Consider the following 27,758-nt stretch of genomic DNA (forward strand, 5'->3'; position numbering starts at 1 on the left):
GTGTTTAAAATGAAAACAACAACAATAATAATAATAATACAGACCTTTGGGCACTTCTGGTCAGTCTTGTAAGAGGGTAATATGTATTAGAAGATTACTTCACTTAAGGATTTACAATATAAGGTAATCATATCAAAGTGTTTACAGAACATGAAAGAATACTTTTGTACACTGCAAACCTCTTCACCTTATAAGTAAATAAACAATGTTACTCTAATTTGATTATGTGTTCGTCACCATTTAAAAAACAAATGGCTCCAAAGACTGTTCCTTCAAAACACAGCCCAAAATCAAATTCATATTGATAATGGACAAGGATGGTGTACTTTACATCACAAAAAAAAATCTACTTCTTTAAATTAGGTGACTTGTACGCCACCTTTTACCTGGTAGAGTAAAACCCTACTGCAAGATTTGGAGAGTTGTGTTTGATGCACTTAGCACCATATTTGCATAAACATGTCATTTTATTAGATGCTCAACAACTTTTACAGCATTGTTCAAAAATACGTTATACTGTCTTGCAAACACAAGTTCATAATTGCTGCACATAAATGGATGTTACAATATGGGGAAAACATTTTTTATATTTCAGTGAAAATTAGGACGGCACTTACATGGAATAGGTAGAACTATATAGATTTTTTTTTTTTCTGACGGGTCCATTATCTTTTACAGATTATTTTTTCCTACAGTTACTAAGACAACTTAAAATATAGAGCGATCACCATTGTAGAGAAAGGTATGGTTAGTGTGTAATCAAGCAGAGAGCTGTCCATGATGGGTTTATATCGAGCAAAATGAGGAACTGATGGAGAAGATTGTAGAGCACAAACATAATTCCTGGAGCTGGAAAAGAGTGATAGTGTGCATAAGGTTTAGTCGACAGACACCCTACAATAAGTACAAGTACAAAATGGCGTTTTTTTGCAATCAATGATTTTTATGGATAGGGCAGGACAGAAATGAAACTCCCAGCAGGACAAGGAGTCTCGAGTTAGTGAGGCTTTTCTACTGGAATGCATTGAATAAATGAGGCAAATTTATTATCAGGACTGAAGATTGCACCTTTCTGAAGTGTTTAGTTTTATTTCCATAATTAAAACACAGAACAATGATCTTGAGAAAAAATAATAACAGTGCAGGAAGAGAAAAAAAAAAGTGGGTTATAAAGCCTCCACCCAAATAGCAAAGAAAAAATACAAATAATCCAATAGGACCATGTTTTTCAGTTGATCAAAAATTTAGAAAATACTTTCATATAAAACTTTAAAACATATAAACAACTTCAGAAATATGAATGGGAATTTGGATTGAATATATACCAATGACAAAGTCACAATCATAACACATTAATTACGTCATTTTAAACTAAATTTGATTTAAAATAATGGATAAAATGCATTGATATAGTCTTCTGACATTCAAAATCTTGTAAGCAAAAATACAAATTTGAAAAATGTTCAAGGACCTGCAGATTGAGCCTTCTGCTAGAAACAGAAGTAAAATAATAATCTGATCGAGATGGAGCTAGAAACAAAGTGCTCTTGAAGAATCTTTTTTTTTAGCTTATTACAATAAGAGATACAGTATATCTACAGCAAAGTGGAACTAAACATTCTGCATTGATAAAAAGACTAATCCTCTTTATTATACTAATATATTTATGCATTTTTCATGCAAATCCAATCCGTATGATCTTTCAACCTCAAGTTTTCATCAACAATGACTCCAAGAAATATTGTTGATACATGTGATATTGTATCGACATTGGATACAATACAAGTTTTAATAATATTTTTTTGAAACTTGTTCAAAATACAACTTCAACATACAACTTTTACTAATGAAAATGATTATATTAGATTTTTAGAATTGAAGATGATTTCTTTTTAAACAAATTTGAAGTTCAAACACTCACACTAAAATTAGCATGCTTCAAGTGGAATCAAAATTTGAATAGGAAAGAAGCAGAATTGTATCATCAGCAAACATGATTGGGGAAAGAATATTGAAAACTTTTGATAAATCATTTATATGAATCAGAAATAACTGAAAGGGCTGTATCTAGATAATTTATGATGTTCAGTCGAGTTCTCTGTTAGCCATGTTTCTGATACAGGACTGACAGAAAAACTGAGCTTCAAAAAAAATTTAATAAACTAATAACATATAAACTTCATATATTTAAATGAAAAGAGGAAAATATATTAGAATCTACAGGAGCAAGCAGTGTCAGCCAACATTCAGAACATTTTTATATGCGCTATGTAAATGACAGGTTTTGCCTATATTCACTATGTGTGTGAGAATTTTTGCCAGTCTCACGAAGAAAATGTTTATTAATATAATATGGTCATATTTAAAATTTCAGGAAAAAAATGTTAATAATGTGAAAAAAAAACCAATAAGGTGAATTTTCCTGCTGTCATCATTTTTGTAGAAATATACTCTTCCTTTTTTTAATGTAGAGCGATAACAGATTAAACATGCTACTGTAATTCAGTTTAATACTTGTCGAGGATGCATAGAAATGTCACACTGTCTGAGCTGTACATGTTTAAGGTCTCTAGCCTCTCATTACACTACAATAATAAGTTGCCTAGTAAATCATTGGTCTTGGACCAATTGGACTCTGAAGTCTATTTAAGGTCATTGCCCATTTCATTTTTCATTGGGTTGAGATACCTGTGCCCCATGAATAGGAAGCAGCAAAGCTGTAACTTCCAGAAATTGTCATATTGCATAGAAAGTATTAAATCAGTGTCACCTAAAAGAATAAAGAGTTCACCCAAAAGACAGAAAATAATTTAGTCTGTCTTAAAGAGCTTTAGCTGGTAACAACAGGTAACAACCCTCTCGTGAAACTTTGTACAATGTATGAAGTAGTTTGACCTTTACATACTATTTGTGCATTTACTCAAAACAATATTTCCCTCTGCCACTTGTGTTGCAGATAGAACAAAAGGCCCCGAGCTTAAACAGACTGAATTGTTTTGCAAACTGATGTCTTAATTCTCAGCTTGGATGTCTCTGGCAGAGGACAAATTATCAGAAAGTAGCACAACGAATGCTTCATCTAAAGTTAATCTAAATACCAAATTGGTAATACTGTATCAGACATGTGACAAAAACATCCCACAGACTTTGGCAAATACAAGAACACTTCAAGCTGTGACAGCAACATAATCACTTCGGTAACTGTAGCTTTGTGTTTCTGCACCCACATTCGGATGTAGTTTGTGACAGTTTCTGAAAAAGATGAGGCAAATAACAACGCTAGTAATATTTTGTTCCAATGCAAGCATTTCAATGCATTTCTTAGGTAAGATTACTGTTTGCATATTGTGTTAATATGCAAACAGTAATAGTAATATTAACAAGAACAAGTAAAAAGTGTATTTAGTAAATAACTGGGATGAAACTGATGCTGCTTTCATACCTACCCTGAAGTGCCCAAATGAATTTGTTTTTTGGAACTGACATCGCAGACGTTTTTGCGTCCTTTGGCAATGTGATTTATGAATTTTTCCATGAATCCATTCAACTGAACTCAGGCAACACATAAACAGACAGAGACAGTCAGCAGTTGAAACAGAAACACTTTCCATAAAATAAGCAAAAACACAGCTTGTTCACCATAAATTAAACTTTTTTAATGTACAGTATTTTGCTTTAAGTCTCAGTTATGCAGCTTGTCATTTTGATTGGTTGCAAACTATAAGATCCTGTTATGCAAATGAATTGTGCGTGAAAATAAACGTCAAATGAAAAAGAATAAAGTACAATTAGGCACATGAAAATGCTGAATGCAAAGAAGAGTAATCATCTCTTTAAAGATGATTTAAAAGAAAAACACCTTAACTAAAAGAACAAAAATACATTATTGCCTGCATGTTTTTTGCTTAACATTACCATGCAGTCAATTAACAGAAACAGATTTCAAAGCAAAGCATGCTTTCCTTAAAGAACTAATTTTCTTTAGATTCAACTCTTCTTAACAAAAAATTTACTTCTCCAGGAAATAAGGCGACACTTCCATTCACATATGGTGCATCAACTAAAATGAGAATGAAAAAGATCTTATGTTGGTGAAATCTTCATGTATTTGTAAAGAAAATTAAAGAGCGAAACCTTGAGAGCTGTCAAAACATGAGACAGAAATGACAACAGTTAAAAAACAGGAGTAGTAGTACAATAGGAGCACAATTCCATTGTTTTTCTTTATTTGTTGATTTTTTTGTTTGTACTCTGCTAAGGCAGGTCTAAAAATTAAGGTAATAGTATACTCGGAAATGGAGTTGCATTTATTTCTGTTACATTGTTTCATTTGCGATATTTGTTTGGTAGGGGTTTGAAATATTTTTCATAAAACATTTTTTTTTTATATTATGTATTCAAACTCTGAAAGAAACCTTTTTTCTTAAGTAAAAACACAAAAATCTAGTTTCTGTTAATGGGTATTGCAATCTACCACAAGGCCAAAACAGACACAAAGTAAACATGCATTTACACACTTTCTCCTGTCATCAGTTTAGAAACACCAAAATGTGTGTTTTGTGCAAACACAGAAGAAAGCCATTAAAGTGACAGTTGTGTTTATTTTTTCTCTTAGATTCCTGTATTTGACTTTAACTTTAGAAAGCAGATACTCTGAGTAGACCGACTTGGACCAGTGATTCTCAAGACTTTTGGTTTCTGCACAGGCTGTATTAGTCAGGTAGCTCAACTCTGAGGAAAGTCCTGAATTAAGTAAGCAAAACAGAAATCCTCTTCAATGGAAGGTAGACAATATAATTAACCATGGCAACACGAGGGAATCAGCAGCCTCAAAGTGTGCATTTCTCACTAATGCAATTAGAAATCTTAATGACAACATAAAAAAGAATTTTAAAATGTTTAACAAATAGAAACAATACTGTTGCTGCATCAAAATAGCAAGTGTTATCATGGCAGACATCACATTAATACAATAAACTTATAAGTCAAATCACTTTATTAAATTACATATACACCGTGTTCCAAATTATTATGCAAGTGAAATTTTCTTAAATGGTCGATGCAAATGATGGTCAGTATAATTTTCAAGTCATGAACTATTACAGTATAAATCAGCTGCTCTCTTAATCCGATAAATTTGTCTAACAGAAACCTTCCTGATTTTGCCTTTATCTGTACAAACCCATCCTTGTTCTGAATCAGCCACAAATCTCTTCACAGTACGATAACTCTTCAGTTTTTGTTAAATATTTAATGTTTTCATACCTTGTCATACGGCACTACACTATCTGATGATTTTCATCAACAGAGAGATCCTTTCTCTTTCCCATATTGCTTGAAACCTGTGGCCTGCTTAATAATGTGGAACATCCTTCTTAAGTAGATTTATTTTAATTGAGCTCACCAGACAAACTAATCAACCCAGTTCTCTGAAATTAATTATAGTGATACAAGAGCCCTGTCATACAATACCATCTATAAATTTAATAGCACAACAAAAAATGTAATCTTTATGACACTTAAATCCAATTTGCATAATAATTTGGAACACAATGTATACACTCGCACATACACGCCTGCACACCCCGACACATGAAATGTATTGAACAGTGCTTATATTGCAATATTATCAAATGTGTTTGGACTTGTAATATTTCCCTTAGAAACTCAGTCTTGACATCTAGACTTTTTTCTATGATTGCTTGCTGACTCATATTTGTTGCCAAAGACAGCTCTGCTAGGATGATCTACAAGCTTATTCATTTTTGTGTGTTTGCTGCAGATGTCTGTTTGCCATTCTTCTAAAAGGCAAATACTTGTTTATTTTTATGTAAGCCTTTGAAATATGAAGGACTTTGAAGCAGACTGAAAGAAGAAATAGGTAAACTTTTGTTAAGGTAACCAAAGCACGATCTAAAACCATCTGGCATGAAAAATAGCTCAAAGTTCTTGATCTTGAACAAATCACAATATCTAAATCTAAATACTTTAAGGATTTAACAAAGTAGCTAACCTAAATTTCATTTAATTGTTTAAGTGAGATATTGAGTTGCCTATTAATGCTATCAGCTTTAATTATTTAATAAGTTGCCTTGCAAAAATCTTTCATACTCGTTGAACTTTTTCAGATTTTGTCTGAAAAGCAAACTTCAATATGGGATTATACACAAGGCAGTGTTAAGTGTGAGGAACATGATTCATATTTTATTTATTACAAATAAAATGATGAAAAGTGTGGTGTGGATTTATATTGGACTAACCACGGCAAATACTTAGTAAAAATTGCTGGAGGTTTCCTCCTGTTAAAAGAGAACAGTTTTCTCCATTTTTTCTACAGCCCTCAAGACTATTATTTTTCATTTTATTACTTTACAAGGGGATCAAACCATTTAAAATCACTCTGTTTGAGATGTTTTATATGATATATCTTCAATTGATTTATATCACAAGAATAAAAGAAAACACAAATGAAAGTTAATAAACAGAAAAACTGTCAGTTCAGTCATTTGCTCTTTAACAGAACTAAACCCTGCAACACTACAGAGAGAAACTTCTAAGGCACACAATAATCTAGCAAAGGAAGGCTCTACACATTTCTTACACACACGCGTTACTAGGCAACACACAAATGGCTGACTCCATTGAACAAAGACTTGCATGTAAGTATGTTGTATTACCTGTTTTGATACCTTCCTGTGAGACCTATGCTACATTAAGCCCATCATTATCTGCCTCACCTTTAAAGTAAAAGTGATATTTCTTGGAGCCTAAAAAAATAAGCAGAAAAATGTGAAAGTAAAGTGGAAACAGAAAAAGCTGACTGAACGCAGCTGGCTTTCTAAATTGCCAAATAAGTAATAACTACATTCTTTTGAGACCAAAGAATATTTCTCTGTTAGTTTTCTTACAGACCTATTATCAACACTTTCTTTTCGTCACAATTATTTCTTAACTACTTTGCTAATGTAAGGAAAAGGCCTTAGGGAAAAATAGTATGACTGTCAGAAAGGTAATTAATTAAATCTTGGGATTTAAATACAGACCTTGTTAAAGTATAAAGCTGTTGGCAATAAAGGACAATTTTAATGGCATTTGGGCCAAAATAATAAAAGCACAAAAGCAAACCGCAAGTTACATTGTCACATTTTGTGATTTTTATTCTTTTCCCACTTTTCTGACCTGATCTTAATCAGATTGAATTGGTTATTACAAAAATAAATATTCAATTAATTATTAATACTCATAATTATTGTACCTCATATTTTTCTCCTAGTATATTTTTAGGAAAGTAAAATAGAAAATTAAGAATGGCAGTACTTGCTTCTCACTTCAAAATCCTCCACTACTGATGGTTATAAACAGTTCCTCCACAGCAAAACTATCACAACATTTGATGAAAGTTATCACCAAGGTTGACACAAATAGGTTTTAGAGTCAGGGAGCTGTTACATTACAGGGACAGGTGTGTCTTGGTGGCTTTTTATCCTTCATATATAAATCATTAAACATTATTTTTTGCATTTACTCAAGTCAATAGGTCTCATCTTAATATAAGTATGACATAAAAGCACAACCGGAAACATCTATGTGTGTTGGTGGGACAAGAGAGGACATTTTTACAGCACTGTATCAGGGAAGCTGCACAGTGGCGCAGTTGGTAGCACTGTTGCCTTGCAGCAAGAAGGTCCTGGGTTCGATTCCCGTATTCCTGTATGTCTCTGTGTTGCCCTGCGACAGACTGGCGACCTGTCCAGGGTCTGGAGATAGGCACCAGCAACCCTCCCGACCCCATTAGGGACAAAGGATGGATGGATGTATCAGGGAAAATCTGACTAAGCCTTCCAAAATAGCATTTAAAGCACAATTAGAAACAAATGTCTGTCACCACAAAACTGCAAAAATCATTGACAGATGTCAGCTTTGCATCTGCAGTGTTACCCAAAGCCAATCATTACCGTCATTTACCAGTGCAGTGACACAGATGAAATAAAACCAAATTCTTCATACCAACTAAATAAAATGCTTGATATCAGTAAATATTACTTAAGATCATATCTATAACTTTGGATATACCAGGATACATATAACATATATGAAGCTTCAATTGCATCATGAGAAATATAGACTGAAAATCTGACCATTGACAGATGGTTTAAACATATTGCGTCCGATTACAAATATAAAGATTATCCTAACACATTATTTGAGACAAGCCTTCTTTTCTGGTTAGGCAACCAGCAGTTGCTATGACAGAGTTTAAAAGCAGTGTCTGTGTCAGAGAAATGAGAAGATAAAAATAGAGACTGTCAACAATTGTTACTGTGAATGTCCGTTTTATAAAAACAGACAGCTTCCTGAGAAAAATGTTCCTCTTTCTTTTGACAAAGCAGCACATTCATTTTTGATACATACCTGCAAATCATAATGGAGAATTGGTTGGAGTCCATCTGAGCATGCCTTACTAACAGGTATTGCCTTCAGACAAATTTATTAGGTAAATAATGCCACTCTTGCTTATGTATCACAGTACAATTGACATTAGGTTTATTATTCTTTATATGCTAGAGGACTGCTGCACATTTCTCCCCTCAAAAAAGTCAAGCAGAACCAAGGAAAGACTGGGAAATGCAGGAGAGGAAAAGTGTGAAAGTGAAAATAACTTCCCCCTCCACAAATCTTATCTGCTATAAGTAAAAGTGCTGAAAAGCTGCCTGGATATATCACCAAATCTAAAAAACAATTACAAAAGTTGTTTGACAAACCTGTAAGTCATTGGATGCAGGTGATGCTGTAATCCAAAGAAGTATCACACAGACAGAGACGCAAAGATGAGATATTGTTTCTGGTGCTGATAATTCAAGCCATATTCTTTACTTCTGGTGAAATGCTACCAGGGACCTGCTACATTCAGTATGTTGTTTACTTCTGAAGAGTTCTCTGCCGGGGAACAAAATTCAGCAGGGATGCAAAGATGAGGAAGCCTGGACTCGAATGCAGACACTCTCATTTGGTTTGAATAGTCAGAGAAATGTTTGCATGAAAATGACTTGATTCACTGCAAGACATAAAATGAAATGTTATCCTCTACACAGAGGTCCCACTGGGATAGTCGCAAAAAGTTATAACAGTGTATATATGAACTGAAGGTCTTCGCCTCAGCGCCCCAAGCGTTCATAGGAAATAAATTATAAGACAAAAGGGTGAATAGGACAAGTGAAAGTGGATGTTTAAAATAAGACTGTAAAGGATGGCATTTTAATTTTGGCCCTACAAGTTTACATAAATACATTTATGAAAAACTGCCTATACATTTTCTAACTACACTTCATCAAATAAACTGCTTAGTATGGAGCCTGGACTCAGCTTTAAGCTGTTGTCTGACACCTTGCCCTAATGCTGAATGCATCATGTCTATGCCATGACCTGCCGGTGAAAAATGTGCAATGTATTTGATGGGCTGCTGTTCTAAAAATATCAGGATCATTTTTTTCATATTCAAGGATCAACTGACCATCTGGGGATGACACTACAATGCTATAAGAGACCTCTCAAGTGGTCAGATAATTATTTTCTGAATTAACCAGATGATGTGATGACATAAGTTTCAATTTCAGTTCACATTATCCAAGATCCCAAGGTGAGTGAACCAGCTACATGGCATAGTGTGAGACTGATGTTATTATTGGGTCCCTGCTCTGATATTTGAGTCACTGCTGTGACAGGACATGATGCACATGTGCTGTATACATGCAAGTGTGGGAGCTGAAGCTCTAACATCACTGGCAAACCCAAAAATCACCAGAGGGAATATGTATTCCTTTTTTCCCTGGGAACGTCTGGGAATGGCCAAGAATAAGCTGCAGAATGTTCCTGGAAAGAGATATGTATGGCTTTCAATCCTGGTCCCTGTTTCCAACACAACTGAGTCTTGAATAACTGAAAGAACTTCCACCCATTTTGATCCCACAGAATTAAAATAATTTCCCTAAAAAGGAAGTTAGAAAAAGTCTTGGGCATCACATAAATGCCACTGTTTCAAATGTTTCAAATATTTAAAGGCAGTTGTACGAACAGAAGACCCCTGAAAAACTGTGTAGAATAATAACTATTAAACACAGACAGTAGGTCATGATCTTGTGCCAACCTCTTACCCTGGGGACAAGCTGAATAATGTACAGTGATCAAAGTTTTATTAAACTGTTTCATGATTAAGAGCTTTTAAATAAACCAGAAGTGTGAGCAACAGCGGGGGCATTGGCAGAGAAAGGCGTGTTTTAGAAGAGACCGAAAAAATTATGTAGCTAAGCTCTGCTAAGGCAATAACAAAGCATGTTTCCAAAAATATTATAAACTACACAACAGTGTCCACCGTTTGTAGTTCATTTGAGACCACCTTGATAAGGTGGGCCAAAATATAAATGTGCCCCAGGGCTTCATAAAGGGTGCGTGCAACAGATGCAATGTGCATTGACGGAGGGTGACAATGAGACCTGAATCAATCGTGTGGGCTTTATCTGCATATTCTAGGAATGCAAATATGTGTCTACGTCCTCCTTTGTAAAGCAAGGTTTGTACAGTGCGCTGTTCTTCCTTTATCAATCCAACTGCCATGCCTGTGAAAATGAAAAGCAAGGCAAATATGCCTGCCTTCCAGGAGTTGGCAGATAAAGCAGGGAGACCTTCAAACTGCAACGCTTCAGCCGCTTCAGTTTAGCCTCAACTGAGGCATGCAAATTATACCTGAAATGTAGAGAGAGTGACGCCACAAGCTGCACAGGCGCAAAGCTGGGATTTTTGATAATGAAATCGTGCCCAATGCAGGGTTAATTGGCAGAGAATATTTATAGAAAGGTTTATGTAATGGACGTTGTGAAGACCCACAACTAAAAAACACACATTTTTACTCTTTTGATATGTAAGTCTTGACAGTGGGAAGCTTGAGCAGCATTTGGACCTCTCAATTCAACATTTTGCTTCTGGCCAAAGAAGTGCACTGTGGCTGACCCAGGAATAAGGAGCATCTGAGGACAATTTTATTGACAAACCGTCACACTCTCAAACTTCACTGGAGTATAATGGACCCTTTTAGGAGTTGTGTTGTCCTTTTTGTTGGATGTTTGTTTGCGTATTGGAGACCCCTATCACATGTTCTTTATGCCAAAAGTCTGAGTAAATTAGTGCCCGTGGCAACAGTGCCAGGAAAGTAAGCCAAGCTTATATTGTACACATCCACAGAGAATGAGAAAAAGATCCCAGTGCCAGAATTTTTTTTCTTGATGCCCATCATTATCACCATAGACGGAAAATCTAATTGAAAAGATGGATGTCCAGAAAAAGAAATAACATGCCTTTTCTAAACAAATATGTATTTAACTAGTAAACTAAATGATCTAAATGATGTAATAAAGTATACTCTTCTTGTCTTTGTGTTTCCTTCTGCTATCATTATTGCAGTGCTATTACACATGTTGACAGAACTGCCAACATGTGTACAAATGTAATTTTAAATTCTGTCATGGTTATCTTTTGGTTATGGTTCCCTTTGGAAATTGTTGAATTTTCTCTGCATATGTATTTTAGGTGTGCACATATAGCACAATCATGAAACCCAGGCAAGTGCACCATCAGTTGATGCAGGGACCAGGATTACTATATATATCTGAATCTATCTTGAGATGTTTATGCTTACATAAAAAGTTAACAAGAGAGTAAGTTAAATAGACTGCTCTGCATGTAAAACAATGTTTCAGGTTTTGACTTATAGGAAGTTGTCTCAAAATTAATGTTTTTATTTAGGAAATCCTTCAAATCTCACATTTTATGGTCAAGCTTATGGTGTCATTAGCATTGGGTAGGTCACTTTGGAAGTACAGCTGATTGCAAATAAAAGTTACTCCATTTAAGTTGTAATAATTGTGTGACTATTAAAATTACCTTATAAAACTAATGGTAAATAATTAAATGTTATTTCTTTTTAATTACCCACAACATATTTGGATCTGTGACAGCAGATGCAGCTCTAAAGGCATGCAGGCTACTAAAGTGAACCGAGCAGACATGCTGGTGATGCTGTAATTTCATGTTTCAAGTGAAAGGTGTCTTTCACTTGAAAGGAGCCATTCAAAAGATTATTTAGAAGCAGAGGGTTTTGTCTTTGTAGTTAAAAAAATACTGTACATTATTTTTTATTTTGTTCTTAGATGTAAATTTATATTCTATATTGTGGGGAGTCTATTTGCTCTTCGTGCCTGTGACTTTGCTGCTGTTGCACAGAAATGTCTCCATTGTTGGACAATTAATATTTCTATTCTATAAGTTTATAATTTGTTCAGGTTTGAGATTTGATTTTAAAATAAGAAAATATATATGTTAGTTGAGTGCCTGTTGGGAAGGTCTTTGCTTACATGTATGTTGGGGATTGAGATATGCTTTTCTCATACAGCTCCACTTGGAGTCTCTCAATGGTCACTTTGGAAACTGCCTGGACCATCCAGAATTGTCATTAAACTATTAAACTTGTAGCACTTGCGTCTATAGCCTTTATTTGATTTCAGAGTCCACATCTTTAGCTCAAAAAGATCCAGAAGACTGGAGAAAGTGTCACATTTTTGTGTATTTCAACAACAATGACTACAAAGTACTTAGAATTGCAATACAGTTGACTGCTCAGAATACATAGGTGTCAAAAAGGATGAGGAACTGTATTTAATTGATTTCCGTTATGTATTTTACAGCCATTTTTATGTGTTTTGGGGGAAAATGTTAAGAGGATTAAAACAGGAGCAGTAACTTGTAGGATTTGTTGACATGGACATGAATTAGTTAATTTTCTGGAAAATATTATCCCTCACTGTTTATGTTCACCAGGAAAAGAACGTCTTGAAATTTGTGCACTTTTCTTTGACTTAATCTTGTCATTTTTCCTTTTTAAATCAGCAGCTTTATATTTCACTGTTCTAAAACTTGCAACAAACATATTTTAAACATAAAAAAAGGTTTCTGCCACATGACTATAAATTCATGGGTGATAATCCTTTCTCAATATGACTCATATTTTTGGCCTAAAATCCACACACGTAAATTGAACTGCAAAATTCTTTCTTGACTTTGAACAATGGAGGCAAGTTTTGATCATGTTAGGTATGCACTTCAAGGTGTGCTAGCCTTGAATATAAAAGTAGAACATTTTAGAAAGGGTATTTTAGCCTGTAAACATCTACTACCCATGAATTTTAAAATTGTAGAACATTCAGATGTGATCTTTAAATCCTGTGAGACTCACACTACGTTATCCAGCAAAGTTTAATCATAAAACACCATCTCTAAATGTTGCAGTGCTGCCTATTTCCCGATGCCTGATGGATGCGCCCTGTCAGTTGCCAGTCAAGCACACGAGGAGGGGTCCTGGATGCATATGTAACTTACATAGCATTCCATGACGGATTCAACTGCATTTGGAAATCTGGCATTTACCTCTGTCAGCACTGCTCTAAATGGCAAAACGGAAATAAATCCAATGTGTTAGCAAAGTTTACAGTTTTCTTTTTTTTAAGAGAGATTGTCTACAGATTGTTTTGGGATTGGTCAAGTTGTTTTATTTAGTTTTTTTGTTTTTATTTGGTAGGCAAAATGTTAAGATAACAAAAATAAATATAAAAAAGGAAGTATACTTACTTTTTAAAACAACTTTTCCAGCATAGTTGATTTACATGAAGCTACATTATGTTTAAAAGCCTCAGCAGTCTACGGTGAGTTCTGTCTGTAATAAACTAAATGTTGCTTAAAACATCTGAACCTCTGTCTGACTCCTCATGTTTAGCCCATAATTTATGGTTTATTTAAGCGTTGACCTTTCATGCTAATATGCTGTTTGCTTCTACTGCTGCTTATTTAAGCCTATATGTTGTCCCTCATTTTCCCCATCCAATGCCCCTCAGAACGGTTATCTTCTAGGATTGGATTGGATTTAGCTCCATTTATCTTCCAATACACTCTGAACAGTTTTCCGTTTCCTGCATCCACAGAGCATGATGCAGCCACCAGTGCATCTCACTGTGGGAATGGTGGATTTAGAGTGCAGAGTAGTGTTAAGGCCTAATCTGGCCAAAGCAACTTCTTTCCCTTGTTTACTATGCTCCCCTTACTGTTGAGGTAAATCACACATAGTACTTTTCCATGTTTATTCTTTTTATTTTTCTTCTTGCCATTTTTCTATAAAGGGCAAATTTGCAAAACGCACCATGAGCGTTCTCTTGCTGACGTATTCTCCCAGAGGAGCAGTCTGCCTCTGCAGCTCCCCCACAGTAACCATAGTCTCTTGTTGGATTCTAGCTAGTGCTCTCTTTGTACAATTTATCTATTTAGGTGGATAGCTATGAGTTTGTGTCTTTCCATTTTTAGATGATGGATTGAACTGTGCTCTGAGATCTCTAAAGTATGGAATATTGTTTAATAGCCTTACCCTGCTTTTAACTTCTCTGCAACTTACCTGATCTGTCTGGTGTGTTCTTTGGTGTTTACAGTGGTGTTTGTTTGCTCAAGTTATCTAAAAAACCTCAAAGACCCTTTCAGAACAGTTGCATTTGGGTGGAATTAAATTGACATAAGGTAACATTGCTCTGCCACCTGACTGTAATGTGACTGTAATGATTAGGAATTTTTGTCTCATCAGCCAACATTACAGCAGAAAAGGCAGACAAAAAAAAAATTCAAATGAGCTACACATCAAGTTATGGGAAACCAGTGAGAAATTGATATTAAAGCCCAAGTTTTTGCAGCGAGAGGAATAACGACGAGGGGCACCAAAAAGGGTTGTGCCTCCAGCCATCAAGGACTGGACTACAGGAGGCTGGTATGAGAAAATTAATCCTGCAATGAACTGCAGTAATATATTTTCAGTCAGCAGGAAGAGGAGTGTCACTGTGTGAAAATGTGACATAATATAAAATATTGCAAAATGAAAACTGTGAATACATTTGTGAGGGACCAAGTGGGTGTAGTCATCCTTTTAATAGTTAAAAAATGCTTCCTTTTCAACCACATTTACCACTGGATTTGATGACCAGTTTGCCAAACATTTTGCCTTTGTTACAAAAATGCAATATAAGAGAATTCACAAACTGTTCAGGGTCAGTAAAGGGGATTAAGTTCAGTTTTTCACCAAGAAAGGTGAGATACTGGACAGTATATGTTTAAGTTTCTTTACTCCAGTTTAAAGAAACAAAAGCCATGTTTACCTACCTCTTGCTTCAGCTGTGTGGAGTGTTTGTGCACAGGCTTTTTGAAGTTGCACACTGATAATGTTTTTTTTTTCTAAATTTCACAGCAAAGCATGAAGAACCACAGAAATTTAAAGTTATAGAATGAATGATTGCATAGTCAAGAGGACTGAACAGAGGTGCAATTGGTAGCACTGTTGCCTTGCAGCAAAAAGGTCCTGGGTTCGATTCCTGGCCCAGGGTCTTTGTGCATGGAGATTTCATTTTCTCCCTGTGCATGTGTGGGTTTTTTGCGGGCTACTTCCTCCCACAGTCCAAAAACAAAACATGACTCTTAGGTTAATTTAGTAGGTCTAAATTCTCCTTAGGTGTGTGTGCGTGCATAATTGCTAGTCCTGTCTGTCTCTGTGTTGCCCTGCGATGGACTGGCGACCTGTCCAAGGTGTAACCTGCCTCTCGCCCATTGACAGCTGGAGATAGGCACCGGCACCACTCCCAACACCAATGGGATAAGAGTGTAAGAAAATGGATGTTTAGTCAAGACAAAAAAGTTTAGAAATAATGTCAAAAATAAACTGACAGAATTAAGTTTCTATGATATTACAATATTAGGGATTCCTTTTCTGCACCTGGGGTTAAAGTAAATATTTTTTTCTTTACTTTGACTCTAATTTTCCTTTTGCAATTCCTACAATTCTTTTATGGATGTAGTAATTGACATAACATTAATAGTGATCAGCAAACAAATGACGAATGTTACTACTGTATGCTTAGAAAACATGTAAAACAGGCAATAGGCATATGACAGCTGTTTAACTCCCAGGTTGAATTCACCATATAATATTTGTGTTGATGCTTCACTGCACAAGAAATGTGCATCTACATGGGTGAGTGATTGCAGCATGTATGGCAAACTCAAACTCTGAACTGTGATGAATGCTTGTTGGTTTTACTATTTTACCAGCCATCTTCAACAAAAATGTTTGTCAAAGGATAGATATCAGTTTGAACTACTAAAGTAAATAATGCCAACAACTAATTAATACAAGAGCATAAAGTTTGCCGGTACAACATGAAATCAATTCTGTGCTTTACAAAATCAAATATAAGTTTATTTAGTACAATAGCCTGTCCATCTAATAGTACAGTATGTTTGTTCTTATTTCAGTATTCAGTACATAAATATCAACTGTAAGTAAATGCAAATGATATAAATGAGTCAGTTTCCATCAAAATCAATATCACGGAAAATCCAGTGCAGGGGTAAAAATACTTTAGCACTCAAAATATCAAGGTCATCAGATGACTCCACCAAGAACATACATTCATCTTTAAAATGTAGGGAATATAATCAAGTACCTTGATAACCAAATGTTAACAGTGCATATCACATAATCATAAAGTTGTATTAGGATTGCTCCTAATATCTTCTGCTCTTCTTCCCAAACGAAAAAAAATAAAGCTTGATATAAGCAGTCCCTATGGTGTCAGTAGGCTGAATCCTACATAATCTGGCAATACACGTCTGATATATTCATAACAGCATTGCAGGGAAGTTAGAATTATCTTTCCTTTTAAAGGATTCTGCTTAACTGAGTGTTTAATGTATACAAAACTTATGCAGTTGTGGGGAAATGTCAAAAAATCTCAGTGTCCATAATGGCATGCATTTAATCTTTAAATCTTTTTTTTCTTGTACATATTTCTTGCTGTTAGTATACAGTATTTTGTTGGAATTTATTTCCAGCTATGAGGGACTTATTAAATTTATTTACAAATCAAATTTACCTTAGGTGTGGAAGTAAATAAGCCTCTCCTGACTAAAAAAAGTCCTATGCTGAATTAAGTTGGCAAAGAAAATTGCAATCATCACCATTTCTTAGTTTAATTAAAATATGCAACGTTTTGTTTATAGTTTTAATATCTAAGTGCCAGAAAACTTTAAGAACACATTTGAAACTATGTACCTTCTGCTTCATTCTTAATCAAGAGTTAATATCATGCTACTAGTCTGACAATGCTAACACAATTTACAAGTAAGACATTTTGAAGGAAAACCTTTTAAAACTTACGCTGTACCACTCAGTTCTTCGCATACCACTTTTGATTCAACATTCTTGCAGTTGTTGGGAGAATACAAGGTCCTTGTATAAGTTCAATAGAGAACCAACAGTACCTTTTATATTTACATTCCTTTTAAAATTATTAATCGCTGTTTTCTAAAAAAAGGTTTTTAAAATTCTTAGCATGTTAACAATAGATTACATAATATTTTAGGTGATCTTAAAACATGAAGGCCGACAAACTACAAGATAGGGAGGTTGTTTTATGTTAGCATGAACATTTATTTAAATAAAAAAAAGACGATTAGTGGTTGTATTAAATTTGCTTTTGGAACTCTTTTTATACTATGCTTCATAACAAAAGCAATAGACATGATGCCTACTTGTTAGATGTAAAATTTCACCATATAAATTCACACCGAATCCTCCTTATGATAATAAAGACAGACGTTGCGTTCTCTCTGTTTTTCAGCTGTCCACAATGTTTCATTCAAATCTTGTATTGATATGTAACTTGTGTTTTATATGTAACCTTTGTTTTGGGGAATTAACTGTTTTGTGTGCACATTTGTACAGATTTTCTGGACAGTGAACAAAGAAGCAGAAAAAAAGCTGCTAATACTAAAAAATTATAATTTGCAAAATTTGGTAATGAATCTCTAAATTCTAGAACAGAAAAGTTTATCAGAGAACTCTATTACAGAGTAACTTAGCTCCAAAATCAATTGTTGTGAAGTTTGTACTGACATGTCAGACCCAAACGAAAAGATTGACCAGCTGTTCAGAGCAAAACACTTATTATTTCTAAATACTGCAACAATAGAGATTTCATTTTTTTTAAAGAAATGCACAGATTATATTTTCATACATATTTGGAGGTGTTATTTGTTCACATTGTACGGGATGAAAAAAACTGCAGGCAAGACTAATAAAGTGATGCTAATGTGCTTTGTGATGCAATGTTTGCCTTCAGCTTCCAGCTCTAAGACCGATGGGATCTCTCCCACAGGATCACATATATAACACATCCGTTTCTAACTGTGCAGAGCATGGTGGATTCAACAAAGGCTTCTCCTCAAAGGCATGCTGTCCATGGACACTCTTATTTGAAGTCCTCTGCAGAAAATAAATGTGGCAGAGCACATGCGGCTTTGATGAGGTTAAAGTGAGGCATATCAGTCTTAACTAAGGCAGGAGGAGAAACCAGATCAGTATGACAGCATGGAACTAATCTGTGGTGACCTCTGCCACTGCTGGTAAGATGACTATACACAGTCCTGAACATTTAAAGCATCTTTTTAGACTGATAGTGCCTGTCACAAACAGCATGTCTTGGCTTCCTTTTTCCACAGGGTGATGACAGAATGTCAAGCTCTGTGACAGAGGCAGCGTTTCCTCATACATTCAAATCTGCTAAATTTGTATAGCAGGTGATTCGAGGCAAAGTTGAGCAGATGTTGACACAGACAAATCCTGTTGTGTTTTTCTCCATATTACACAGTCAATGGGAGTTGCCATACCATAAGAGTATTTTCTAAAGAGTCTCCACTTGTCCTAGAACCTATCCCTACTCCTTCCTTCAGTCTGCGAAAACCTTTTCCTCCTGATATGACTGCAGCAGATATCACCCTGTCCCTACGCACTGCGTCCTTCTCGCATGGACGTCCTCGAACCCACATTTCTGGGTCATCGCTGAGTTCGTAGATAGATCCATCCTCCACACTGTGCTCCAAAGACTCCAGGGACGAGTCGGAGGCCTCGTCCCCGTGAGCTGTCAGCGGCCGTCCCGGTAGTCCTGATGTGGAGCGCAGCCTGTACTGTAGCAGAACGCCCCGTCCTTTTCCTTTCTCTTCTGCTTTGTAGCAACTGGAAGGTTGCAAGGATTCCTGTGAGGAGGAGTCACTTCGGTCTTCACCTCCACAGGCAGAGTCTGGTCCGTCCCCAACAGAATCTCTCTTGAGCAGATCAGGAGACAAAGTGCTGGTGGTTGCCACAAGAAAGTCCACAGGTCCACAATGAGCATTTAGAGAGATCATTCCCTTTCCTGTGAAAATGAATGCACATTTAGGTTGCATCCATAAGAAAAACACTGGGACAAGGTGGGCGTCAATCACATGCTCAATAAGAATGTTATGCAAGCTGCATAATGTGGAATAAAAAATGACTTGAACCTCACTTTCCATCATGCCATTAACAGTTTACTGAAATTATTTTTCATAATTTTGTGACTGTTGAAGCAATAACTCTACCCATAGCTTGTGGTGCATTTACATATTATTCAATAAACTCACTTGCAATAAGGTGGCTGGGAAGTGAAGGCTCTGCAAGTGGGGAAGTAACCACCTTATTCACTTGGTATGACAACAAAACACTGCAAAGCAGTTTTTAAATATTCTGCATACATACAGTATATATGGTTTATATCTATATATGTATGCAGAATTATTTGTGGGTTAGCTGCCTGACAATATTTGCACTGATTCCCACAGTCGCATGACAAAAAAGTGAAGTGTGACCTCTATAATGGACAGTGCAAAGTAATTTTCCATCAAAAACAGTTTCTTCCAGTCTCTATTGACCTCAGAAGATGATGTTCAGCCATACCTGTTATTTTGGGGATGCCCTCCAGTTTAGGAACTGGAAGAGTGATGATTAAACCTTGGGCTGTTCCCACCCATAACAACCCTTGGCAAATTAGAAGACTTGTCACCCGCATGTTCTTTTGACCTGTAATGTAGAAAACATAGACAGAAAATGGATTTTTCCTTGTCAGCTATTGTAAGAGAATAACACAGCCAAAATTGCAGTATGTTCTAGTAAAAGTATGAGAAAAAAAATACTTTTTATTGCCAAGTGCTGTAGTAAATCTAATCTATGAAGCAGTTCCCAAAAACTTGGAATTATTTTTTTGTTGACAATCCAGATTAAATCCAACATTCTTGTAGAGACCACAGACATTGCAGACATTTTTTGTTTGAGATCTGTGCAGATCTGAATGGGAGTTTTGTGGTTTCACACACTGCTCTACAGGTGTTTGTGTCTGGAAACATGTGTCAAACAGGACATGACATGACTGGTAGTGTTGCTCACAGGAGCCAGCTGGTCCCTCTGTTCTTCCACTTCTTGCACCAGTGATATTACAAAACCCATTGTACACTGTTTTGTCTGATCATGTTGTATAAATGCCTGTCTGCGGAAAATAAACACAAATCATTTTTGTAAAGATAATGAGGACATGATACAATTTTAAATTGGTTAAAAACAATCAGAAAAAGTGGTAGCATCCCTGAGGGCAAAGCTTTGAATTAGGCTAGATTTCAATTTAAAGCCTTATATACAGTGGACCTCAAAAGTCTACACAACTCTTTAAAAAGGCCAGACATTTGTGATTTAAAAAGTTACACAATAATAAATCTTTTTTCCATCTCTAATGTGTAATTCACAGTCAATTTAACTAAAAACAAACAAGTCTCTTAGAATAAATTAACACTAAAAATCTTGCAACAAGTTGTGTAAGTGTGCACACATTTAAAGATTGAACTTCCTTTTGGTAACGTTTCAGCATTTAGCCTTAGTCAGAACACATCTAGTGTCAGTTTTAATGGATCTGCTCAGTCTAAAATAAAGTTCTTTCTAAAAATTTCCTGACATTTACACCCTTTTGCCAAAGTTAGAGCATGGAGAGACATTACAAAGGATTGGAGGAATATTATTGTACAAGTCAGAATAAGGGTACAAAAAAACAATAATAAAGAATAAAGATACTGTGTCCTTATGAATAAAAAATGATGGAACAAGAGTAACAGTACAATATGGATGTGCAATATTAATAAATCTTGCAGTAGCGATAATATTGGTAAAAATCGCAATGACAATATCAGGTGCAATACAACTGATATTGTTGTATTGCACAACAATACAACAATATTGTTGTATTGTTGATTGAAAATCAGTTTTAAAACATTAAAACTGATTTTCTGAATCATCCAGAAATAGAAATCCTATAGTTCCATGCACTATTCAGATGTGAAACAATTTATTGAATAAAACTAATAAGTGAGATTGCATTCTCATTAGGAAGTTGTCTATGTGGCAAAAAAGTACTTTAGAAATTGAACCAAACTGGTTCTTTCCTGTGGTTTAAGAAATGTATAAACATTATACGTTCTAAAATTTTCTCATATCCTGAGCTGGACTCAGAAGCTGATAGATATATGTTTTTCAAAGTTAACTTTCTTGATTTCGTTATATAGCATGTTAAAAGGAGAAGGATCTATCTTTGCTTCATTTAGTTTTACAGTTCTACATTAGTGCCAGCGGAGGAGAAGTGTGTTCTTTTCATTCGAAGAACATTCTTTGTTTCCATCTAACGCAAGGCTAAATTGTTAAATGTGGGTTTCATTTTTGAATTCATTCTATGATTCCAAATGTTTTTGTCTTCCACTGTGGCCTACTTATCATAAGGCCACTTATCATAACATCCATGGCAACCTTAATTGAATTACACCAACACTTATTTTGACACAACTAAGAGAACACTCATTTGCCTGTGTAGCTGTATTTACACGCTTGTTCTGTGCCTGTGCTTCAAATTTGATGCTTTGTACAAAAGGCTCAGTGGTGTCATTAATTAATTTATTATAATGCACAAAGATGACTCATCCAACGCAGGAAACAGATTCTGCATGTGTAAGATAAAACAGAACCATACCATTAAATATTTAATAGTATTTAGGTTGAGTTTTGTTGGAGGGACAGAGCACAGGGGAAAAAAAAATGTCCTTTATTTTAATTCGTCTCCCACCTGCTAGCATTGCTGTATAGTCTACTGGAGCTTAAGTGAGCAAGTGATTCCTCATGAACACCCACTCTAAAGGTTACCATGAAGTCTGAAGTTAAGTCGGGGGACTATGCTTTGTCTTTGCAAGAGTGATAAAAAGGGATAATGTAAAAGCAGTTGAGATTAAAGAGCTACAGCAACCCCTCCAGCAATCGCCATTCTCCAGTGCTTACAACAATGTACACACTGCAATATCATGAGGGAGTTGGCATTTTTCCTGAAGAGATGCTTGAAAAGATACATGTCTTTTATAGTATGTCACTCAAAATATTTTGGAATATTTTTTTTCCACCCTATCAATTAAACTATTAAAAGCATTAGTACATAAGAGATCAGCAGTTTCCTTAGCCTCTGAAAGTTCTCTCTTGTTTACTGCAGCTGGAATTCCCTATTGAGTAGAAATCACATTAGAGTAGAAAGGATTAGGGGGTATATCATTACTGCATGTCCTAGCATAAGTCAAGGAGAAACCTAGGGGAGCTGAGACCCAGTGATGAGGGAAAACTATCAAAATTTCATGTTCCGTTTCTGTGGTTGCAGCGTGTCGAGGGAGCTTCTTTTCTCCTGTGAGCTCAACAAATCACAACTTAAGTCAAAGATCTTCCTCTCTTTGTGGACCCTGTAGACATGAGCCTAGCAACAGTTTTTTGTTATTTTTTTGCACCCTGCAACTTCCCCCAGGGCCAAACCTTAAGGCAACCACATTTTCTTACACATACTGCATATTTTAAGGGAGAGGAGCGGAAAATGACCTTTGGGCCAGTTGTTTTTTCTGGATACCATGATCGTGGAAGTCTGTCCTCCTTTAAATCTCTACTCCAGCACTTAAAAGAAACACAAAACTTTGAACCAAATAAGAAGATGGTTTTCTTTGAAATACATCCCTCTTGTTGTGCTTTGTTTTTTCAGGCAAAAATCCTCAGTGTGTTGGAGTATCGGATGAAATCCAATATGAAAGGCAAGATGTTGTTATATTTTGTCTTTAAAAAGGTAAATGGTTTTCTCATGTGAGATGTAGTATTTGTTTAATGAGTAAAGAACCCAAATACCGAAGGGATTGTACCAAAACTTCAGGACTTGAGATTAAAGAGCTGGGTGTATGAACAGGTGGTGATATGTTTATCATAGTTCCTCCCTCAAAAAGCAAGTAAAACAGACATCCGCACTTGCTGATAAATATTTCATCCACCCGTAAAGAATGAACACTGCAAGTGAGCCATCTGAGGAATTCTAAATGGACTGACTGAAATTGCAGTGACATGTAAAATGAAGGTGAGAGGATTTGATGGCAGATCAGATAAAGAAACTGGGACAGAAATAAAGTGAAATGAAAACTGTAAAGCTGTGGGGTTACTGGTACTAGTACACACGGGAAAATTAGATGCAATATCAAAAGAAACAAAACTCAAGAAGTATTTATTTCCATTGTAATATAATATTTAAAAAAAAAAACTTAAAGTAACGCTTGTAGCATGGTCTGTCTCAGTCAAATGTAAACTTTTCTCCAGGTCCTGTCAAGGTCTAGTCAAAACAAACTTTTAACCGCAAAGGTGGCGTCTCACGATCTCCAAAATATGAGAATAATATGACTTGGCAAAGATTTTATGCTCATAAGAAGTATTTTCTGGCTTCCTGTTCATACATATCATCCATTGTTTGAATGATAAAATAAATAATTCAGAAAGCTTTTAAATGCTGACATAACCCATCATTTTTTAAATTAACTTTCAGTATCAATTCCTGCTGGTAGAAAACGTAAACATGAACTTGTCTGTTAGTCAGTAGAACATCACGTTTTTAAAAAAAATTGTCATTTGGAAAACAGCCTCAGTTATGAGAGAGTTATATCTAAAACTTGCTGATGTTTTGCATCAGTGAAACATTCAACCAAAAAGTGTTGAAGAAATTATTGAAATTGTTTTTTATTGACTGTATATTGTACCTCAAGTCTGCTCCAGATTGGTTGATCAATGTTTCTTGATGTGTTTGAAATTCACATGGATCAAATGTCTTGTCCTTTTTGTTTCTTATTGGATTGTATACTATGTTACTCTGTTGCTATGTAAGGTTCTTGCAAGATTTTGCCCACAATACCCAACCTGTTTCTCTCCAGAAAACAAGTGGAGGTGGGCGATGGGGTCACATAAGCAGATAAAAAGCTGGTTCTTTGAAAGTCATACAGTTTACATCTGATCAACTGACTCGCTTTGTTCTCTTCTGTTTTAATTTTACAATAGTTTTAATTCTGGTATTTGAAGCTGATGGAGCAAGGCTGTTTCTGGCTCTTAGTTTCATCTGAACTTTTACATTTACTGCTTAAATTAAAGTAGGTATAGAACAATACTGGAAATTATCAGAGAGTAATAATCTCTTTGTTCTGTTGACACATTTTTGCATCCATATACAAACAAAAATAACCCTGCAAAAGAGGGAAAAAACCCAACAAAATTACTAATGTTGGTACTAAGTAAAATATTTTTAGAACAAAGTATAACATATCAGTAAGAAAACTGTTCATAGCAGAAACCATTGTGTAAGATTTTATGCAACAATGAACTACATTTTTTTCCTATATCTGAAGCATAAGGATGCCTAAATACAAAGGCGCTGATGTGTGTTGTCTGTTTACCAGTGTTCTGCAGCATTGAACGTGTTGAAATGTTGATTTCCTGCAGAAGCTCCAGTGTTTCTGTATGAAAGAGACGAATGGAGGAGCCCTCTGAGAAGGCCATCCACACTCCTCCACCAGCACAGGCCATATGTGTAACGCTGATCATTGGGTTTGGATGGACTTCAAATTTCTGTAAGAAAAAATATATGGATTAACAATTAAAGTGTAAATAATACTCCTGTGAAAGCACAAACTTACCCCTGACAAATTTTGAAAAATGCCAACAAAGTGGGCGGAGCCAAGAGACACTGAGGGGTACAGCCAAGTGTGGGGATGAGTGGAGGGGGTTAAGCAAGGCTGTGGTCAGGATGAAAGTATCTGTTGCCAACTTGACACTTCTTCACTATATTTAGCAACTCTTTGAACTCCTCTTTTTTTCCAAGAAGGTAACTACTGACAAATCTCGCAACTTTTTTTGTTATTGGAGGCTTTTATGGCAACAATGTGTGCAGGCACCAGTCGCTCTGCAGCTCTGCTGCAGCCCTGCTGTGTCCTGAGCGAGTGTGCTGCAGTGAGTTCCTCGCGCTTCCTCAGCACAGCAGTCAGTCATACACAGCCATCCGTTCTCTAGCATACCACCAGTAGTCTGAGCAGAGAAGATCCATATATTCTCTATGCTCACATAGAGAATATATCACACGTGCAAAGCTGAAACAGTAGTGATCAATGCAGTTCCAACTCCTGATTTGCAACCACAGGCGTGTCTGAGTGAGATGTTTTTTATGCCCAAATGCGATACTGTGTGACGTAAAGCTTGTGACCAACGGGAAAATTCAACTGCAGTAGCCACCACTGAGATGACTGTAGGTAAGATATCGCAGAATTAAACAAATTTACATTGGATTGTAAAAATTAGCTGAATTTATGTTGAGGTTAAATTGCATATAAATGGCTGTATTTTCTAATAAGTGGACTATTGAAGACATTTTTTTTCACAAAGGGTTATCACAATAAAATAGGCTAAATACATATGCAAGTCAGACTTTTGCAGATATTTAATTAAAAAGAGAAATTTATAGCCACTCAGATTCCTGCTATGTTGTTTCTTGACGGTTAGCATATTAAATCCTAGGGAAATACACTGAAGTTTGACGAAAAATGAGAATAGAAAAATGTTCAGGGGTGAGGAATATTTTTAAAACCTACTCTGTACATTCCCACAATAGGAAATATTGATTTCTGCAGACTTAGCTAATGAGTTTTAATATTTCAACCATTATTCTAAATAAACTAAAACCCTCCATTTTTAACAGTTTAAAGCATCATTTGTTTAACGGTTGTTGATGTTGACTGATGAGGTCAGCAGAGATCCCCAAATCACATCCATTTGTTGCCATAAACTTGCTTTTGCAAATTAGATCTAAATGTCCCTCCTAATTTTGTAATCCGCAGAGTCCCAGATCCACAGAGAATGTTTTTTTTTTTTTTTTTGCATCATTTGTGCAGCTTCTATCTTTTAAAGAGCACAATGTAGCAAGAGTTTCAGGCACACAGTCTTAATGAGTTGTTTGAAATAAATGCAATGAGCCTTATCGTGGCAACACATGCAGCCCCTGCGGTCTTTGGCGTGACAAGGGGTGGTTTGGGCATAATCTTGGAACTCATATCACCGTCAATACACAAGTTGCATAAAACTGGGCAATTACTCAGCTTTGGGGTGGGGGTGACTGAGAGAGGATGAGAATTTACCACCCACCGCAACCCAAGTGCACTGGCAGACAGGGATTACCACCTGTTTGTGAGCTTTTGCCAGTAGGCCTTCCTTTGTTTGAAATTAGGGAAAAGAAGCCTTTGATGTTTTTTCTCTTTTAATTGATGCTCCAGCAGTGGGTGCCTTATATAGCTGGGAAACTATATATAATACATCTCAGTGTTTTTGCAGTGATCAAAAAGTTAAATATTTATAATTATAAGGTAAATTTTACCCTCAGTAACCCACTTTTAATCAAACAGGACAAGCTTGCACAAAAACAGTGTTCAGAGTTTCATCTTTCTATATGTTGCATAGCATAATTATCACATTAATCATTATCAAGCATGGTGGAGCTAACAGCGACTTTCAGCTCATCAATTTCTGACATACTGTGGTTGCAGATTGCCATCTTGCCAACCATATGTCTGAAACCACCTGGAGGGCATTCTGTTAAGTGAAGAACAGTATATCACAGGAGACCAAAGGAGTCCAGAAAAGTAAATCACATAAGAGGCTTTTTTTAAAGCATGTCTTTAATATTTATAGTAAAGTAATATATGCATTTAATCTAGCTTTACACTAAATAGCTGAATTCCCTAAAAATGTTATGATGTATAGTCACTGTGGACCAAATGTGCTGAATGCCTGCTGAGCTGTGTCATATACAGGGATAAGTACAAGTCACAATGTTGCCCCCAACCAACAATCTGGTATTATTCTACTGAATCCAGCAAGATGAGGTAGTCAGTGAAGCCTGACAGTAGTAATGTGCCCTTTTCCACTCAGCTCGGCAGTGTCACACTAACGGCAACATCCCTCCTATAGTCCACCTCCAGCGGCGGGAAATAACAGCAGAGCCAGAGTTGCAAACACTACAGCTGGTCTGAACAGCTCATTAGTCCTTCATTACACCAGGCGACAAGGTGTCTTTGTCCTTTGCCATGAGCTGAATCCACATCTCCACTGTGAGGGCGAGGGAGCGGACAGGGCAGCTGAGTGATAGGTTAAACCAAGAGGAGCAGAAAATAATATAGTGAAGAAAAGAACAAGGGGATGCCAGTAAGTACTGATCAGAGCCCGTAAGCACCATCCATGTCCTTTTACGTTAAGGCATGGTAGAATCTGAGTGAAAGAGACCTCTGCAGTGGCCTTTAAAACAAAGATCGGGCTGTAAAAAGCAAAAGTGTCAGGGCTATCAGCAGATTCAATCAACCCCTACTGTCTGACTAAATTGTAGATAAAATTTTACTTGATTGGTTAAGATTTTCTTAAT

General features: G+C 35.9%; 1 protein-coding gene across 8 annotated transcripts in view; it reads right to left on the minus strand.

The window, feature by feature from the left end:
* Nucleotides 1–16,305: 16,305 nt before the first annotated feature.
* arhgef10la (Rho guanine nucleotide exchange factor (GEF) 10-like a) overlaps nucleotides 16,306–27,758 on the minus strand; it is a 128,121-nt gene continuing 116,668 nt past the window's right edge. For all 8 annotated transcript variants that reach the window (XM_032549486.1, XM_032549489.1, XM_032549488.1 and 5 more), the window contains 3 exons: nucleotides 24,751–24,922; nucleotides 19,886–20,008; nucleotides 16,306–19,325 (listed from right to left, as the gene is read on the minus strand). In XM_032549486.1, coding sequence (XP_032405377.1) covers nucleotides 18,775–19,325; nucleotides 19,886–20,008; nucleotides 24,751–24,922 — 846 coding nt within the window. In that variant the 3' untranslated portion in view covers nucleotides 16,306–18,774. The remainder of the gene's footprint in view (nucleotides 19,326–19,885; nucleotides 20,009–24,750; nucleotides 24,923–27,758) is intronic.

Source organism: Xiphophorus hellerii, chromosome 20 (genome assembly GCF_003331165.1).
Source record: "Xiphophorus hellerii strain 12219 chromosome 20, Xiphophorus_hellerii-4.1, whole genome shotgun sequence".
In the NCBI taxonomy this organism is placed as follows: Eukaryota; Metazoa; Chordata; class Actinopteri; order Cyprinodontiformes; family Poeciliidae; genus Xiphophorus; species Xiphophorus hellerii.